This window comes from Trichosurus vulpecula, chromosome 3 (assembly GCF_011100635.1).
Source record: "Trichosurus vulpecula isolate mTriVul1 chromosome 3, mTriVul1.pri, whole genome shotgun sequence".
Taxonomy (NCBI): Eukaryota; Metazoa; Chordata; class Mammalia; order Diprotodontia; family Phalangeridae; genus Trichosurus; species Trichosurus vulpecula.
The window spans coordinates 57,642,315-57,662,282 of NC_050575.1; the positions used below are offsets into that span (position 1 = coordinate 57,642,315).

The 19,968-nt window shown below is 42.7% G+C and overlaps 1 protein-coding gene across 1 annotated transcript in view; it reads left to right on the forward strand.

Moving 5' to 3' along the window:
- STK32A (serine/threonine kinase 32A) overlaps positions 1-16,813 on the forward strand; it is a 171,061-nt gene extending 154,248 nt beyond the window's left edge. The window contains exons 11-13 of the mRNA XM_036752772.1: positions 1,748-1,876; positions 12,507-12,571; positions 12,816-16,813. Coding sequence (XP_036608667.1) covers positions 1,748-1,876; positions 12,507-12,571; positions 12,816-12,888 — 267 coding nt within the window. The 3' untranslated portion in view covers positions 12,889-16,813. The remainder of the gene's footprint in view (positions 1-1,747; positions 1,877-12,506; positions 12,572-12,815) is intronic.
- Positions 16,814-19,968: the final 3,155 nt, after the last annotated feature.

The following is a 19,968-nucleotide window of genomic DNA, read 5'->3' on the forward strand; positions in this document are numbered from 1 at the left end:
ACCTGTTCCAAGTTTAGAGTGTGTTTCTTCCTGCTTTTGAAGGGTCTATAAATTCCAGTCCACTGGGGCTCTGCGGGGCAAAAATCAAATGTTGTGTTGCTATGTAGGTGTTTATAGCCTTTGCCTCAAGCCATCCCCACACCACTGAAATTGTATATCCTGAAAAGTAGGAGGGAATTCAGTACAATTCAATACAGGAGGGATCCACATTTATACTTGACCAAGTCCTAGAGACAAGAGAGATACATGAGGGACAGGGAAGAGGCTTGCTGCCACATAGCTAATATATGTCAGAGGCAGAATTTGAGCCTTTGTCTTCTTAACTCCAAGCTTAGTACCCCATCCACTGCACTAATGTTGCTTCTATGAATTCATCTGTGCAGATTAAATGCACACACGATGCTAACCTATCAATAGCATTACCATGTTTAGAGGCATATTGGCAGTACATTTTATGCCGGTATTTAAGGCCCTTCATCTGGTGAAAGTTCAGAGTTTGGGGTCTTTAATTCCACATAGAGCCCTTGTTTCAGGGCTACAGAAATTCACATAGTCTTTATTCTCCTAGCATTCACTGAGTACCAACTTTGAGCTCAGCTCTGTGCCAAGGACTTTTAGGGATTAAAAAACAGGGAGACCAAGGGACCCTGTTGTTCTTGAAGGAACTTGCAGCTTACTGGGAGGGACAGACATGTTTCACATAATTGCACAGCAGTATAGGGCTGTCTCTGATCACATGTCGAGATACAAGTGCTAAAGGCAAGAATCACTCTGGCATTAAAAAAAGAAAAGGGAGATATTAGTGTGACTTAGCGCATTTGGGGAAATCATTTCCGTAAAGCCTCACAGAGTTGGGGAGTATCCCGTGCTATGTGAATCCTTTGTGAAGGGAAGCCATCTAATAAATTTCCCCTAATATGGTGGAGACCAGGGATAGGCTCCCCTCCCTAGTGAGTTAATTTTGTTGTTGAATTGTTTCAGTCGTGTCTGACTCTTTGTGACCCCTTTGGGGTTCTCTTGGCAGAGATACTGGGGCTGTTTGCCATTTCCTTCTCTGGCTCATTTTATAAATGAGGAAACTGAGAGGGTCACACAGCTAGAAGTATCTGAGGCTGAATTGGAACTCAGGACCTTCTGACTCCAGGCCCTGGTGCTCTAGCCACTGTGCCACCTAGCCTAGTAGCATAGAATTTAGAATTGAAAGGATCCTTAGAGATCATGAAGTTCAATCGTCTCATTTTATAACAGAAAACACTGAGGCTAAGGTAAGATGACTTGCTCCTGTTCACACAAAGTCAGTAGAAAAGCCAGAATTTGATTCCAAGCCTTCTGCTTACAAATCCATTGCTGTTCCTATTAAACCCCAGGCCAGCCCTCTGTGTGAGTGGTCTCATTAGCACCACAGCACTTTTCCAGCAATGAAACCCCACAGTGACCCAAAAAGTCCACAAACAAGAAAGGTAAAACGTCCTTTAGAAAAGATGTGTGTTTCCCTTTCTAACCATGGTGGGCTTATTAAAAGACAGAGAGAATAAAATATAAAAGTAAAGAATGATGAACGCTCTCTGCCATGGAAGGAGATGATAAATTATGTAAAGCATACGGTGGGAGCTCTGCTCTCTTTATTGTCTTGGCCCGATTTCATTAAGACTTCGTTCGCTCCCTTCCCTAGATGTGGCCCATTTGTAAAACAGTCTAAAAGGTTGAGTCCAACGAGGGAGGTGACCTTTCCTTTTGTTCCCTACAGAAAGGCAGACTCAACTGTGATCCCACCTTTGAACTCGAAGAAATGATTTTAGAGTCCAATCCTCTTCACAAGAAAAAGAAACGGCTGGCAAAGAAAGAGAAGGATACCAGGAAAAGTGACTCCTCCCAGGTGAGCAACAGAGCCCACATATCCTCAGCTCCTGCTACCTGGGGCACACAGGAAAGATCATGATGCTCTCTCTATATAGGTGTTTGGAGTGGCTAGTGTGCTCTTCAACTCAGTACCCTGCCTGTAGAGGGGAATGGCTTGTGCCATGGATCTTTCATTTCAGTGAGCTGTATTTTGTTAAGAATGAAGTTGGGGTAATCCATGCCCAAAGATGTTCTGGCAAATATTTAACAAAAGGCTCTCCAAGGGAAAAAAATTATACTCACAACACACTTAAATTATTTATTTATTTAATTTTTTATTTATGCAATAAAACATATTGCATAGTGCAATTTAGTATATACTAATATAGTATAATTTTTAAAAAGATGACTGCACGTGAAGCTGCAAATCTATTATGTATAACTTGCTATTCCTTTTAAACATACAATAAAGTTATCATGTAAATTTCTTTTTTTTCCTTTTTTTCCTTTCCCCTGCTCCCCACCCTAGAGACACCATTAGACACACATACACAAACACACATACACACACACATATATACATGTACACATATATACATATACACATATGTACATATACACACACACACACATATATATATACATACGTGCAAAATCATTCTACACATGTTTCTATTTATCAGTTCTTTCTCTGGATGCAGATAGTGTCTTCCTTCATATGTCCTTTGTAATTAATTTGGATATTTATAATAATCAAAATGACTTAATTTTATTTAATCTGAGTTATTTACATTTTTCCATCTCTTTCTTAGTACAATCAACAAAACAATAAAGCAAGCTCTGATTTATAGTATTTGCTGATTTCCAAACTGTAAATACTCTGACTGAAAATTTAATGTTCAGTTCCAGCTAGTTCTAACACACCCATCTGCACTTAATGATAGCATGTCCATTTACCCAATCATTATTTATTAAGCATTTCCAATATGCATAGCATTGGGCTGGAAGGTTTAAAAAAAAAAGACCATTCCTGGAGGAACTTATGCTAGCATGACAAATGACAAATATATGCTACCTAACCTCAACTTGGCTCTCCCTGCTGCATGACAGTCCTTTTATTCTTCCTTTATTGACCCTCTCCCATGTCCCAACCCTGCTCCTCTCCCCTCCTATACCACTTCCACTCCCACTCCTATTATTCTCAGCAGAGACCTTGCCTCCTATTGGGAAAATAAAGACAACACATTGTGAGGTCCTTCTCTGTTATTTCACACCTCTACACCCCTCTCATCATTCCCCATTTTGCACCAATCTCCAGGTAAGATATGGTCCTTCTCTCTGTGCCAAGGCCAATCCCTACAAAGATTTTTTTCTCCAAGTATTTGTTTCCTTTCTAATTCTAACTACATTACTTGTACAAATGCTTTTTAATTTTATATAATCAAAATTGTCCATTTTATCTTTTATGATCGTCTCTATCCCTTGTTTGGTTAAGAATTCTCACTCATCCATAGTTATGAGAACTAGCTCCTTTCCTTCTCCTCTAATTTGTTTATGATTTCATCTTTTATGTTTAGGTTATGTATTCATTTGGAGTTTATTGTGATGTGAGAAGTCAGCTAACTCTTAAATTCTAAATCCAAGGGCCTTTTTTTATCCATTCAACTTCTCTATAATTTTTGTCACTGTCTACCTCTTTTCCTTGAAACTTTCTCTTCCCCTGATTTCTGTGATATTGCTCTTCTACCATTCTGACCTGTCATCATGGAAGTTTTCTAAGGCTCTGTTCTGAGCCCTTTTCTCTCGCAATACTTTCTTTCTTGATGACCTCATCTGTTCCCATGGGTTCAAATATTATCTTTTTACAAGTGAGATCTAAATCTATGTATCCAGTCCTTATCTCTCCATTGAACTCTAGTCTTGCATCACCAAATGCCTGTTAGCCATATTCACTTGGATGTCCCATTGGCATTCTGAATTCAGTATGTCCAAAATGGAATTTCCCCACACTGAACCTGATACTCTTCCAAACCTCCCTGTTTCTTTTTTTTTGAGGGGTGTAGGCAGGGCAATTGGGGTTAAGTGACTTGCCCAAGGTCACACAGCTAGTAAGTGTGTCAAGTGTCTGAGGCCAGATTTGAACTCAGGTCCTCCTGACTCCAGGGCCAGCGCTCTACTCACTGCACCACCTAGCTGCCCCAACCTCCCTGTTTCTGTTGAGGGCACTGCCATCCTCCCACTCACTAAGGTCCACAACCTCAGCATCGCTTTTGACTCTTCCCTCTCTCCATGCCCCATATCTAAATAGTTGCCAAATATTTCCAATGCTCCTTCCCTCCAAGCCCCTGTATCTGTTTCCTCCTCCCCACTCTCTCTATCATAGCCCAGGTCTCCAGCACTTTTTTGTCTGGCCTGTTTCAGAAGTCTCCTAATCAGTCTCCTTGCTTCCAGCCTCTCCCCTCTCCAACCCATCTTCCATAGGCGGCCAACATAATAATAATAATGATTTACATTTATATAGTGTCTGCTATGTGCCAGGCATTGTGCTAAGCACTTTACCATTATGATCTCATTTCGTCTTCACAATAACCCTGGGAGATAGGTGTTATCATGGTCCCCATTTCGGAGATGAGGAAACTAAGGCAAACAGAAGCTAAGGGATGTGCCCAGGGTCAGACAGCTAGTAAATGTCTGAGGCTGGATTTGAACTCAGGTCTCCCAGTGCTCTATCCACCGCACTACCTTGCTGCGCAGCTACATTATCTTCCTAAGGCTCTAGTCTAACCATATCATGACCCTCCTCCAAAACCTTCAGTGGCGCCATACTGTATCTAGGTCAAAATGCAAGTTCTGCCTCTTGGCTTTTAAGGCCCGCTGCAGTCTGGCTCCAAGCTGCCTTTTCAGACCTATTTCCTATTACTCTCTTTATACTTCAACAGAAGTGGCTACCAAGCTGTTCCCTTAACTTGTCATTCCGTCCTCCACACCAGGAATGGACTCCCTCCCTATCTTCACCTCCCCAGATTCTTATCTTTCTTCAAGGCTCAGCTCAGATATCATCTTCTGCACAGAGCTTGCCTTATCTCACCCCAATCTCCAGCCTCAAATTAATTTTTATTTACTTGTCTATGCATATCAGTACTCTCCTCAGGAAAATGTAAACTCCTGAAGGACAGACAAGGAGTTTTATTTTTGCCTTTGGATTCCCAGGGCCTGGCACCATGCCTTTCATGGAGCCTAAGGCACTTAAACCTTCGTGTAGTTGTGTTAAGATGACACAGTGCCTACCCTTGAAAAATACATGGTTTAAGGAAGAAAAAAGGCAGACATATAAAAAGTAACTTCTGAATGGTACAAAAGCCCCACAAAAGTTCCATAATAAGAAATAACAAAGAGGGGGAGAAATTAGAAATTAAGCCCTTAAGATTGCATTGTACTTTTTATTTTTCAAAACGCCCTCATTTCTGCTGTCTCATTTGACCTTTACAACACCTCCTGTAACACAAGGACACCCCTGTGTTACTGGAGCCAGCTCAAACTGGCTGGGGAGCTGGTTGTTAAATGTTCAGTGGGAGCATTTACTTCCTGGAAATTGGCAAATGCTGCAAATCAGGACTTGATTTATTGTTTATTAACTGTCTAGACTTAAGAAAATGATGGAAAAAATGTTAACAATGCAGATTGATGTTTCACGTGCATTCTTTTTGAGAGCTGATTGTTGAACATTTGCCAGCACCCCCCTAGATATATCCCAGTTACTTGAAAGCTCTTTGGGTCTCTAGTAAATTTTAAAGTGTAAAAGGATCTTTATGATGCAGCCTCTGTGCTTTCCAAAGAAAAAATGAATTGCAGGTGGAAGGTGGGGAGAGGTAGCCAACTATCACATATAGGAAATACAGTGGAGTCTGAATGTTGGGCAGTTTAGTTTGAGAAAGGACCTCAGTGTCTGGTACCTTATCCTGCCAGGTGATCTTCAGAATCTTCCTAAGACAATTCAAATGGAAGTGATTCAGTTTCCTGGCATGGTGCTGGTAGACTGTCCAGGTTTCACAAACATACAACAATGAGGTCCTCACAAAAGCTCTGTAGACCTTTAGTTTGAGAGTCTAATACCTCTTCTCTCCCCTACTTTCCTTTAGAGCCACCCAGACACTGACTAGCTCTAACAAATGTACACTTGCCTAAAACACTATTTTTATGGAGAAGTCACACAGGGCAAGTGCTCACATGGTGGTCAGAAGAAGTGATACAAGGACAATCTCAAGGTCTTTCTTAAGAACTTTGGAATTAATTGTGCGACATGGGAGATACTTGCACAGGACCACCCAAGCAGGGCATACCATTATCAGAGAAGGTGCCATGCTCTATGAGTAAAGCAGAACTAAAGCGGCTCAAAATAAACAGGAGATGCCCAAATTTATAGAATCCACCCCAAATATTTCCATGGACTATTTGTGCCAACCATGTGGTAGAGTATTCTGAGCTCATATTGGTCTGATCAGCCACAGTCTCATACACTGTAACTTGACTCAACATAGTAATGTCATTTTGGTCCTTTTCGAGAACAAAAGACAACCATAGGAAATCCATATATGCCAGGGTTTGGTCTGTCCTATGCTATTCCCCATCTTCTCTGCCCCGCTGGGTTTCAGTCAATGGGGCCACTTTCTTGGAACTGAACTGAACATTTGAAACAAGAATCTTAGGTGGCTTTTAGCCACCAATCTCATATGAGAAGGATTAAAACTCCCTGTGCTTAGCTCTGGCCTCATTCTCCACTGCTTAAGGATCACATTTTCTTTAAAAAAAAAAAAGACCCAATACTTAACAGGAGAGTTTGGATTTAAGTCATGGATGTGGAAAGGAGGCCAGCAACCCAAGCGTGAATATTTTAGTGGCATCCAGCTGTCTCCTGATACCCAACCTTTGAACCTTTGTCCTCAGCTACAGGGGAAAGAATCCCTGCCTAAGGAACTTTTACCATGCTAGAATAGTTTACCTTCTCCTTGCTCCCACCAGGCCCCCTCGACAGAATTACAATGAGCATTCTCTACACAATTCTTTTTCATTCAAATTAATTGGGTAAGCCTCATAACTTCTCTGAACCTCAGTTTCCTAGTCTATAAAATGGAGATAGGGATACCTGGAGTACCAGTCTCAGAGGGTTGCTGTGAGGCTCAAATAAGATACTGTATGGAAAGTGCTTTGCAAACCTCCAAGTGCTCCAGAAATAGGAGGTATTAGTCATAAGAAAACAGGCTTTGTTTACAATTTCACAGAGTCACAAAATGGCAGGGTAGACAGGACACAGGTCATCTCCTTCAGCACCTTTATTTTAGAGGAAGAAATGGAGGTGAGATTACTCAATTAGCAAGTGGCAGAGCTGGAATTTAAATGCGTGACTCCAAGCCTAATAACCTTTCCAATAATAATAATAGTATAGCTTATTTTATATAAAGTGTTTCTGATTTACAAAACACTTTACATATAGTCTTCATTTGACCCTCACAGCCACCCCGCTCCCCAGGTAAATTCTATAGGTTACTCTAATCCTCATTTCTCTGATGGAGATTTTTGTTGTTGTTGAGTCTTTTCAGTCTTGTCTGACTCTTCCTGACTCTGTTTTGGGTTTTCTTGGCAAAGAAACTAGAGTGGTTTGCCATTTCCTTCTCCAGCTCATTTTACAGATGAGGCAAACAGAGTTCATGACTTGCCCAGGAATATACAGATAGTAGTTGTCTGAGGCAGGATTTGAACTCATGAAGATAAATCTTCCTGACTACAAGCCTAGAGTTCTGTCCATTGTACCACCTGGATTCCCTCCAATAGAGATAGTGAGGCTCAGAGATGATGACTGGCCCAAGGTCATCCGAGCTAGTAATTTCAGAGGTAGAAATCAATTCAATTGTCTTCTGACTTTAGGTCAATCATTCAGCGAATTTATTAAGCACCTACTATGTGCCAGGTGCTGTGCCATGCACTGGGCAAAAGACAGTCCCTACTCTCAGGAAGCTCATGACTGAACATACAAACAACTAGGTACAAATAAGCTATATACAGGAAAAATTGGAAATAGTCTCTCCACTGCATAAGGCTGCCATTCATCAAAGGTCCCTGTTATACACAAAAGGCTTTTTTTTAGTACATTAAGGAAGTGCCTTGGACTAAATTCTTCTGTTAAGAAAGAGTAAATAAATGAGACTTTTCAATCAATAGGTGTCCTCATTAAGGGAAAAAAATGCCCTCACATCAACCTTCTTGTGTGTATATGAAAAAAACACCCTCTTAATTAAAGAGACAGTATTGTTCTATTCTTTTTTTTTAAAGAAAATCTTTAAAGGTCAGCCACCTTTATGAACTATTGGGGCAGTCTGAATATTTTATAACACTCACACAAAGTGGCTTTTTTAGCAAACATATGTTAAGGTCTTGCTATCCCCATGACCCATAATCCCAAACTGCCTTGTGTTGTCACTTAATTCTCTTGTGTTTGTCTCTCCAAGCTCTTTGATGGCAGAGACTCTGTCTTCTACTCCATCTTTGTATTCCCCACTGAGCACAAGGTGCCCAGGTTCTGGCAGAAGCTAGACAAACACTTGTTAGGTGGATGCCTTGGAAGCATCTCCCTCCCGACCACTGAGACTCCCCATCTGCTGTGAAAAATGAATCTGAAATGGAGAACCTATACTTTATATGAAAAAGATATTTGAAAGAAATGATCAGTGACTCCAAATCAAGCACAAGGGGTCCCAACAGTTTAGTAAGTTTAAAACCACACTGACTGAGATTGGTGACTTAATAACCCACATGTACATATTGTACTAAATTAATGAAGAACTGGACTCCTGTGGGTTATTATTACTGTCCTTATCCCATAACCCCAGGATTTCTTCACTATGTCTCTTTAGGCTCTAGGGTTTCAGAGTATAATAAAAAAGATAAAGTAAAAATTAATTTAAAATAAACTTTGTTCTTTACCAGAGGTCTTTCCCCCTTCTTCTCTCCCCTCACCCCCTCTCCCACTGCAAATGGCTTTATCATTTCTTTGTAATTAGAACATTTCCCATACTTTGCTTCCCTCTACGCTTTGATTATTTTTTAAATTTCATATTTAAAAAAAGTTATAGGATCCCACTCAACTCCTTCTGCCCACTGAGGACAACACAGCTCAAACCCTTTGCTCTCTGTTCCAAACCATCTCTTTCTTCTCCCTCACCTCCACATACTTTCTTCCTGAAACTCAGATCACAGTAATAGATTTAGAGTTAGAAGGCACCAAAGAAGCCATTTTATCCAACAATATCCCCCCTTCATTTTACAAACGAAGAAACTGAGGCTCAGGGAGGTTAAGTGACTTGCTCAAAGTCAGAGAAGTAGTGAATGGCAAAGGTAGGATTTGAATCCAGGTCTTCTGCCTTCAAAACAATTGATCTTTCCACTTAGACCAGATATCACCAGACTGATTGAAGCTTCATTTAATGTATCTCAGGTCCTCTTCATTTCCAGGTGCCAAATCCTCATTCCCTGGCTTGGTTAGTAGAATTGAGTAATTTCTTCAACAACATTCTTCCTTTTACTCTCATTAGATCTTTTATTTTTTATTTCCTTTTTTCACAGTATCCTAGATTTAGAACTTGAAGGGACCTTAGAAGTCTTTCTATTCTCCTCCCCTACTTCCCTCCTTCTCTATTTTATAGGGAGGAAGGAAATAAACATTTATTAGATGCTGCACTAAGTATAAATATTATCTATTTGATCCACACAACAACTCTGAAAGGTAACTGCTATTACAATCCCCCATTTTGGTTGAAGAAACTGAGGCAGACAGAAGTTAAGTGACTTGCCCAGGGCTGAGAAATGTCTGATGCCAGATTCGAACTCAGGTCTTACTGATTCTAGGCCCAGTGTTCATTCACTGTGCCACCTAGCTGCCTCTGTCTATGGATGAGGAAACTGAGAAGCAGAGAAGTGATTTGCCTAAAATCACATGAGTAATAAGTAGCAGGCTGGATTTGAACCCAAATCTAGTATGTTTGCCACTGCATCATGCTGTTTTCCACTTTTTCTCCCTTTTTGCTTTTGTGTAAAATCTGCCAGGCCTCTTTCTTACCTGAATTCCCTCTTCTTTTTCTTCTGAATACTCATATTTCTGTTGTGACCCTTTGGAAATCTCATACAATGACTCTGTCTTTCTTTGCTGCCTCTGCCAAGGGCTCCTGAGAGCCCTACTTCTATACTACCTTCTCTGCTCAGTGTAATCCCCACTGCCCTCTTAACTAAATCACACTTTGACAGCCGAGTGAGTGCAACCTTTTGTCTCTGGAATTTCTCTTTTACTTGCATTCTGACTGCCTTCTGAGTTGGGAAAGTCAGTGGGTACTTGTAATGGCAAGCAGGGTGGGACTTTCTCTTTTGTTTTGGAGTGCTTTTCAGCACTAAGGCAATAAAGTGCCTTTGAGTCTTGCCTTTGTTTCAATCAAGAGTCTTTGAATCAGGAGTCTTTGATGACCTGCTTAAGTCATGGGAAGGCTTAGGTCACATGGGCTTGAGTCCCATGGTTGTGATGCCCTCTGACCCTGAAGAAGCATATATATACTCTGAGGTTAGCATTTTGCTTGGGGGCTCACTCACTGGAAGAGTGTCCTGTGATTTGACCAGACAAGACTCTGGGTAGCCATTGTTAAGGAGCCCTTCCCCCACCCCCGATTTGAAAACCCAGATGTTGGTGCTTCTCTCTCTGGTAACTGTATGTATTGCTATAGTCAGACAGTTAGAAGCCTGTCTGCTTATTTGCATTTATTTCCTCTGTTTATATGATGTATGCTTGTAATTTGTTTATGTTTTCTCTGAAGTTCAGGGTGCTGACTTTTTCCCCTGAACTAAGTGAATGATATATGTATGTTTAATTAAAGTGAGATTGTAGACCCCTTAAAGTTGCTTTCCTTAGAAAAGCAGATCAAAGAACCTGTGCTGGCAGCCCTCCTGCGTGCTGGTGTTATTGGCCTTACACATTGTTACAGTACTCTACGATCTCCCTTTTGGACTTGTTGCTAGGTATAAAATGAGAGGTTGAGTTGTGTAATTATGAAGGCCAAGCTCTACCCACTTAAAGAGGGGAGAGCACGGACTTCCCTTTACAGAGGTGGAGGCCTAAGAGTGTGTAACACTGAATATACTGTCAGACTCAGTTGAAGTTTTGGTTATTTTTGCTAAACAGCACTTTTTCTCATATTTATTCCTTCCTAGAAATGATGCTACATTTAGAGCCCCTGTGTGGGGAAGAGAAGAGAAATGAAGGTGATATAAAAACAAAAGATCTCAATATATATGTTTTTAAAGGATAAGAAGCTGACAAGGGATAACTTCTCAACTAAACTTTCTCTTAGGGATAACTTAAGTCCCCAAAAGTAATTTAGGGAAAAATTTTCTAATAAACATTCAAAACTTTTGCTCTGGGACTCCCCTTCCTCCCAGGCCCTGTGTTTGTTGACCACTTCTCAAGGTTAAGCTCTTTCAAGCAGGTACTTTGTACAATAACACAGTCAGACATAGTCGATAGCCTGTTAACTTGAGCCAAAGTACATTTAAGAGTCCCTGATGAATGCATGTCATAGTGGTTAGAGGGAACAGTCAGATGGAATTAAATGTGATCCTGGAGGAGACAGATTATTCTGGGCCACTCAGTAGAGCATCTGAACCTTTCACCATGGGATAGGAAATGCACGGCTGGCCCATGACCTGCAGGAGGGACCCTCACATGCTGCCTCTTGTGGCCTCACTTCAGACCCATTCTCCTCCAAGGCAGTTATCTCTGACTTCACCCTGGGATAAACAGCTGATGGCTACTCACGCTGTCTGGGTTAAACTGGGCTAACCGAGTCTTTCCAGCTCAGGCTAGAGAGGTAGCGATTTCTTTACTGGCCCAAAGAGTACCACTCCGCTGTCCTTTGCCAGATAGGAGTGTGTATGGTGCTGCCCTCTGCCAGGTTCCTGGTTACCTCTCTCTGATGTGGCTGCCTTGCTTGCTCTAGCCTTTCTCTTGGCGACTGTGGAGGGGACAGGGAAGAGTAGGACTAGGATCTTACAGAGCTGGACCTTCCTACCCAAATCAGCCGTTCAGTTTGCTAACTGGGGGGAAAAACATGCTTCAAGTTCTGCTAGAAAATTTAATACTTAAGTAGATGTAGTGATAGTTTAGGTTAGGGCTAAGGAAAAGGCAGTGTGGAATAGTGAAAAGAACACAAGAGGTCCTGAGTGTGAATCCTACACTGCCACTTATTAATTACTTACGTGACTGAGCCATGTCAGTTTTCTCTCTGAATCTCAGTCTTCCTGTTTCTGAGGACACAGCTGCCACGGAGGTGGGTATCCATTGGCTTTTCCCCACAAATACTTTCTGAATTGATCATCTTTGGCCAAAGTAGAGGTCTTTAATTCAAATTCTGGCTGATACCTACCCCCTGAATGACTTTGGGTGAGTTCCTGACCCTCTTTGGATGTCAGTTTCCTCCTCTCCGAAGTAAGGGGACTGGATTAGGGGATCTCTACAAGCCCTTTCTGACTGATTGTCTGATCCTACCGAGTATATTATAAACACTTGGGAAATAACTGTCAATTGATGGTGGAGCCTGTCTGCTGAACTTTCTTTTCTTATTTCTCCCTGGCAGGTTTGCCTTCTTCAGGAGCACCTTGACTCAGTCCAGAAGGAATTCATTATTTTCAACAGAGAAAAGTAAGTCACTCCTAGAAAAGCCATGGCCTAGTAAATTTAATAAATGCCTCAGCTAGAACTTCTTGCAGAACTGATGTGAAGAAGTAGGGTTTTAGGAAGATTAATGCTTCTCTGCTGGTGAGGAAAGCAGAGGCATTATTCGTTGCTCCTCTAAATCAGTAATGTTGGGGTTTTTTTCTTTTGTTCACCCATGCATTTCCTTGTCCCTTTCAAGGCTTAAACCTTTTCCTCTTTTTATCTGAAGGGTAAGAAGGGAACATAATGAGAAGCTGGCACAAGCCAAAGACCCAGAAGACGGTCAGAACAACAACCTGTGAGATCTGCTTCATCCTCTTTTCACATTAATCGACTGCTCTGCACATGGGCGCTGTGCCGTGTGCTTCTGAATACTCCATTTAGAATGCTCAGACATTAGTTCTCACCTGCCCCCGCACTGCCACTTACAATTGCCCAAAGCCCGCTCTGGTAGAGCACTAGACCAGAAGCCAGGAGACCTGGGGTCTAGTCCCAGTTCTGCTGCTAATCAACTCTGTGTGACCTTGGCCAAGTCACCTGCTCTCTCTGGGGCTGTTTCTCTCATCTGTAAAATGAGATAATCTGTCACAGATCTCTGTTAGCTCTAATAGTCTACGATTGGAGGTTTATGCTTTAGTGTAGTGCAAAGAACATAGGATTTAGACTAAGAAAGATCTGGGTTCCAAACCCAGCATTGGCACACTGTGTGGCCATTGGCAAATGGCATTACCTTTCTGAGCCTCAGTGGATAATGGGGGTAGTAATATTTATACTACCTATATAAGACCTATCTCACAGGGTTATTGTGAGAAAAACACTACATAGTTGTGAGTTCTTATTATATTTAACCCCTTTTCTCCTCCTTGTCATACTGTGGAAAATGTAGGGATTGGGGTGAGGCCCTTCCATCTTAGAAAATTAACAAAAGGGGGTCAGAATGCCTTAGCCCATCTGAGCATGAAGCAGAGCATTCTGTCCAGGAAAACAAAAGAATGGGACTTAATAAGGCTCTATGTGAAAGAGAACCCCCACAATAGGGACCTTCTCACAGCAGCATGGTCCTTCAGCACTGTTATCAGGTTAAATACTGAGAAATACCAGAAAAGAATACTGTCAGATATAAAACACACCTACCATTCTGTGGTCACATATGGAAGACCAGAACTAATATGTAGAGAAGTTTGATCTGATGTCCAGCAGGATGTCCTTCAGTTATGAGACCAAGACAAAAAGAAACACTGACTGTGTCTCTTTCTTGCATCAACTAACTCTAGGGCAAGTTGGTGGCTGATCAAGGGAGCAGCCATTCTGGGAGTAGAATGTATAGAATTAGGGCCCAAGAGAAAGCCAGAGATAGGAACTGGGCTGGAAAGAGATGGACAGTGTGAGTGCTAGCTGGCTACACTCCCCTAGAGGGTGTGGGCATAAAGTGGGGAGTCAACATCTGCTTAGTGTTTACAGTTTTCAGTGCACTGAACTAACAGGCCTTAAGTTCTAGTAGTGCTAGGAAGAGTCTCTTTTTTGCCAGTAAAAAAAAAAAAGGTCTTTTGCAAGGAGGTAGCACAGATGCCTTTTTAAATGTTTGTAAAAACAACCAAACAAAACACCATCCACCTCCACCTCTTGTGTTCCCTTCCAACTAAATCACTCTGGCTCTCATTGATTGGCCAACAAGCCCAAGCCTCACTTGGGCATTGTTTGGGTTTTCATGGCTCAGTGAGTGTAAATAGCAATTGTTTCTGTTTTGGCCAGAAACCCAGAGGGTCTTCCCCTCCCAAATTGTTTTTTTTTTAACCAGGTAAAAGAGGCCATTCTTTGCCTTAAACACTGAATGGGTGTTGCCTCAGTCAACAGAGACCTGGGAAAGACCTTAGCTTAAAAAGGTCTCCCACTACATCCAGGCCATCTCCAGTCATTCTGATTTATATCTTGACACTGGACCCAGATGGCTCCAGATGAGAAAGGGAGACTGGTGACTTTGCACAGCCCTCCCTCACTTAAATCCAATTTACTTGCAAGTCATGGCATCACCTTCCTGATTTCCTGATGTCATGGTCCTCTTTGAGAAGGAAGGACAAATAATAACAACATTCTCCTCCTACTAACTACAAAGTATGTCAAGTGGGATGATGTATGTAAAACACTCTGTGAATAGCATCTCTTATTCAGGAAGCTGTCTCCAAACACCAGCCCTTGTCCTAACACAGTCTGATCTGCTGGGGACTGGAATAAAGTCATCAGCAATGAGAAAGAGACCAGACTCTCTTTCCAAAGAGGAGAGGCCAAGGGTTTCCACGGCCATTTGCAATTCAAGCCAAACTATGTGCTTTGGTTGTTCTAACTTGAGCCCCAAAGGTCACAGACTTTTTCTTCCCTGACACACATTTCTTCTTGGTTAAAGTCCTGTTGAAAGAACTTCCTAAGGGATGTTTCAGAAACAAACATCTTACCAAAGGGAAGGAAGGCAAGCCACTTGGCTCATCTTCCTCTGACGTGTCTAGTTCATGCATCTAGAATGTCTGAAGCAGGAGAGAAACCTTGTAAAACATCCGTAATTCATATTCCTAGTTAACTAGTGTTTATTTTTAATAATAAGCTACATATGAGCCTGGAATAGTGCCACTGATTTTTAGGAACTACGATTCCCTAGCTGGACACTGACAGACCTGGATGAGGCAAAAGGGTCCTCCCTGGACCCTTCCTGGACTGCTTAGACAGTTGTTTGCCAAAGGTAAAACAGAAGCTTTGTCTGCATTGGTATCGCCTCCAGAAAACTGGAGTGCGAAAGTATCCTTAGAACCTTTCTCATTGCTGAGCTAGTGCAGTCCCAGGCTTTTACAAAACCTTTTTCCGAATCGTTTCTTGAATAGTTGTTGGCCCTTCTGTTCTAGTCCATGAGTCAGGGGCTAAAACCAACACCTTCCTGGGGCTGAGGCAAATATACCCACAACTACTTATATTCCATTAGAATGTGCTCTCCCTGAGGCCAAGGGATGTGTATTTTATTTAGTGTAGCCCCAGTGATTATCCTGGTGACTAGCCCATAAGAGGTACTTGAATTGGCTTGAATTGCATGACCCTAGGCTTTCCAGGGCCTATTATTTCCTGGTTTGTGACTCCTTAAACTTGAATCTGGGAGCTCCAGTCTTGGAAAAGAAAGCGATCATGGTAGCCATCTGTGACGTGTTCCTGAGAATTTTACTATTGTTGTCCTATCATCTCCACCCATCACTGTAGAAAAATGTCTGAATAGACTTTCTATGTTTACAAGGTTGGAAGCATTTTTTCTTAATAACACTGTTTTCCCAGACTTTCTGCCCAGTGAATGCATGCTGACTTAGGCAGCACAGGTAGGGTAGAGGGGGCGCCTTACTGACAATAGGTTTGGGATCATGGGATATAAAACCCAGGCCAATGGGCCATGATGACTTTAAAATGCTAAGGGAGCCTGGCTAAGACTGGAGATTATGGACTCAGAAGACCTGGGTTTGAGTCCTGGTTCTGCCATTTATTAGCTGTATCACCCCCAAAAGACAAGTGGTTCTCCTCTTTATTTCCTCATCTCTAAATCAATGGGGCTGGAGTAGGTGATTTTGAAGCCTGTTTCAATGCTAACTTTCTGTGATTGACGGATGTGTGTAGCACCTTCAAGTTTGCTGAACGCTTCTGTGTTCACAGCCAGTCTGTGAGGTAGGCCGTGTGATTATCATCATCCTCATTCTGTAGACAAGGAAACTGTCTCAGAGAGATCAGGCAGTCACACAGCTGGTAAGTATCCAGGGTGGAACTCAGCCCCAGTGGTCCTGATTCCAAGGATAGCACTCTTCCCTCTACATCAAGAGAAGGCTAAGATTCATTTAATTAGAGTAGTCAAGTAGCCCTTCATGGGAGAATTGTCGATTGCAGTTGTATGACGTGACCACTATCTCCCATCATCGTAGCTCCCTTTGGTCATTTAGCAGATTAAAAAAGAAGCAGGGCAGAGATCTTCCAGGGGATTCTCCCAGTAGATAGTCTTTGGCTGTGCTCCAGAATTCACATGATAAGGAAGGATGAACTGTGGAAGCCGAAGGGAAGAGCGTGAAGGCCTGGGTATCTCTGTTGTCCATCATCAGATGTCAGAGCACCATTCTAATAGCCGTCTGCCCCGTTCACTTGTTCTAAGTAAAGTACTGTCTGTCTGTCTGTCTGCCACTAACGAAATTAAAGAGTCAAATGTCTTACTCTCCGCTCTGTTGTGTATGTTTGTCCGACTTCTTCCTGAGCTCTCTCAACAGTAGCCCAGAGACCAAACACCTCTGGGGAGCTGCAGTAACATAACCTTGAACAGAAAGTAGCATCACGGTGCAGTGGGAAGGGCATTGGCCTGGGTGTTGGAGGACCTGGGATTCAATCCTGCCTCTGCCGTGGCTTTGTGCAAAGTATTACTACATCTCCCTGGGACTCAGTTTCCTTATTTGTAAAATGGGTTAGACTAGATGATCTCTGAGGTCCTCCCCAGGTCTATGACCTTAAGTAACAAGAATAGCTGGAGAAACTGAGGGGCCAAAGTATCAAGAATGAATAGGATTTGTGGCCCAGATGTCACATACTGCCTTGTATGGCAGTCACTAACATGCCCCCCCCACTCCCACACACCTTCTGCTTCTGGAGAGAATATGTTCTGTAAGTATAAGTGCACCCATTTATTAAGCATCCACATACCAGGCCCGTGACACTGTGGCACAGGAGGCACTGTTCTAAGCCAAAAGGCAAAAGATTGTCCCTGCTCTGAAGACACTAAGGTCTAATGAGGAGGCAAGATGCAAACAAATTGGAGATAATCAACAGAGGGAAGAGAGATCAGGAAAGGTTTCCTTTCTCACCCAGACCCCTTCATGACCAGCGTAATGCAACTGCAAGAGGTCTGCCTGGTGGAGCTGCTGCTTCTGATCCCTCGCTCCTCCTCCCAGCCACGAAGGCCTTCTCCTCCACTTCGGTGCTGCTGCTCCTGACCCTCTGGGTCGTCACCCGGGCCAAACAGATTCACTTTTTGGACTGTGGCTCTGCAGTCTAGGTGGTGGAAATGATTCCCTGCTCCATTCAGCCCTGCAGATTGCATAAAGGAGAATCCTACAGGGTCACCGTCACCTTTGTCAGTGATGTCTGGTCACAGAATACCACAGCTTTGGTGCATGGCATTATATTGGGAGTTGATGTACTTTTCCCTACCCTTCAGCCTGATGGGTGTAAGTGAGGCATTAACCGTTCCATTGAAAAAGGCAAGACCCGTAGCTACTTGAACAAACTGCCAGTGAAGAGCGAATACCCCAATATGAAGTTGGTGGTGGAGTGGAAGCTTTTGGATGACAAGTCAAATCTTCTGTTCTGCTGGAAGATCCCAAAAGAAATTGTGTAAACCGATGAGCTATACCTGTTTGTCTCAGGATGAGAGGGGGTGAGGGTGGGGAGCTGGGTTATTGGGAAAGGCTGAAACCTGAAGCAAGCTCACTGCCATAAGAAGAAGGGGAATTCCAGTGCTGCTTTATACATCCAGACCCTACCCACTACAAGATCAAGAACTGCGCAGTTACACCATGTGAGCCCAGAGAGCGCAAATGTGGACTGTTGTCAGCATTCTCTGCAATTGGCATGGGGAGGGCCTGATAGGAGGCTAACCTCAGCCTTGGCTGTTTTGAGATATCTGGGAAGTTGGCTTTGGGTCATGGGACTTGATTCCAAACTGTGGTGATGCAGGGTGGGATATTAATTCTCTAAGCTTTTCAACCCAAGTGCCTCATTGTGAGTCTAACAGTCCTAACCTCTGACATGACCGCTCCCTGACCCTACATGTCAGTGCTTGAGTGTCATCTGCCTCCTTCCACAGAGCTCAGTTACCAGGAGCTCTGGAGGGATGAATGACTATTGGTCTTAGTTGGTGTCAGATGTTTCTGCTCTAATTCTGCCTTATGTGGCTTTTACTGAACAAATGGATGATTTTTTTTTGCACCAGATTGTGGTGAATTCACAGCAGCACATATCAGCCGAGTCTGTCTTTTTCTTTAACCTCATTAACTTGCAAATTGTTAATGTACCTGGAAACTCCTTTGAATAGTCTTTATGCATCTTGCAAAAAAAAAAAAGAGGTCTGGCTGGCATTAGGAATGTATCCCTGGCCACACTGCATCTGGAGTACTGGGTTCTGTTTGGGGTGCCACAGTTTGGGAAGGATATCAATAAGCTAGAGTAACGACCAAGATCAGAAGAGCCTCAAGTCCATCCCTTATGAGGATCAAAAAAGGAAGCAGAGATGCTTACACTGCAGAAGACTAGGTGGGAGGGTGGGGGAATGGAACATAATAGTTGTCTCAAGCACCCAAAGAGGGCTATCAGGTAGCAGAAGGATGCTGGGATAGCTTAGTTAGACTTTTAATCTAAGGATAAAGTCCCTGTTCGTTGGGTAACTAGGTGGGACAGTGGATAGAGTGCTGGGCCTGCAGTCAGGAAGACTCCTCTTAGTGAGTTCATATCTGGCCTCAGACACTTACTAGCTGTGTGACTCTGCAAGTCACATAACCTGGTTTGCCTCAGTTTCCTCATCTGTAAAATAAGCTGGAGAAGGAAATGGCAAACCACTCCAGTATTTGACAAGAAAATCCCACATGGGGTCACACAGAGTTAGACATGATTGAACAACAACCCAGATCAGAAGAACCTCAAGTCCATCCATTTGAAGATCAATAAAAGAACTGGGGGATAGTTGTGCTGGAGAAGACTCGGGGTGCAGCACAGAGGACCTGAAGAGGACTAACCTGGGGCAGAAGGATTCCCCTCATCCTGCTTGTTCCCAGAAGGTAGAACTCAGGGCACTCATGTTAGGAAAACCTTCATGACAATTAGAACTAACCCAAAGTGGAATGGCTGGGGTGGGGAAGTGGGGCTCTCATTTCAAAGTCTCCAGACTGGCTAGATGGTCACTTATCTGGTATGATCAACCAAGGTCATATATTCACAGTGTTCTGCAAGCCACGAAGTGCTAAATAAATGTCAGCTGACGTAAATAATGGCTAACATTATTACATTGCGGTAGGAACTTGGTCACTGAAGCCTCTCCCAATTTGGAAAAAACTTGTGATTTTTGTCCAGTGAACATGGATCACAGTAAACTATTATTAATAATTAGTAATGACTTTGATTAGTTGTATACTAACAATGACTACTAACGGTATTTTAATAATAAACTCTATATGGAGATCAGGTCCACAGACGACCTCCAGGACTGTGCCCTAACCAGCTGAGCTCACCAGCCAAGATTTAGGCAACAAAAGTTTGGGAAAGCCCAGATTCTGCTTCCTTGGCTTACACTTGAACCTCATGGACACGGGCAGCCTTGCTGTGTGGCC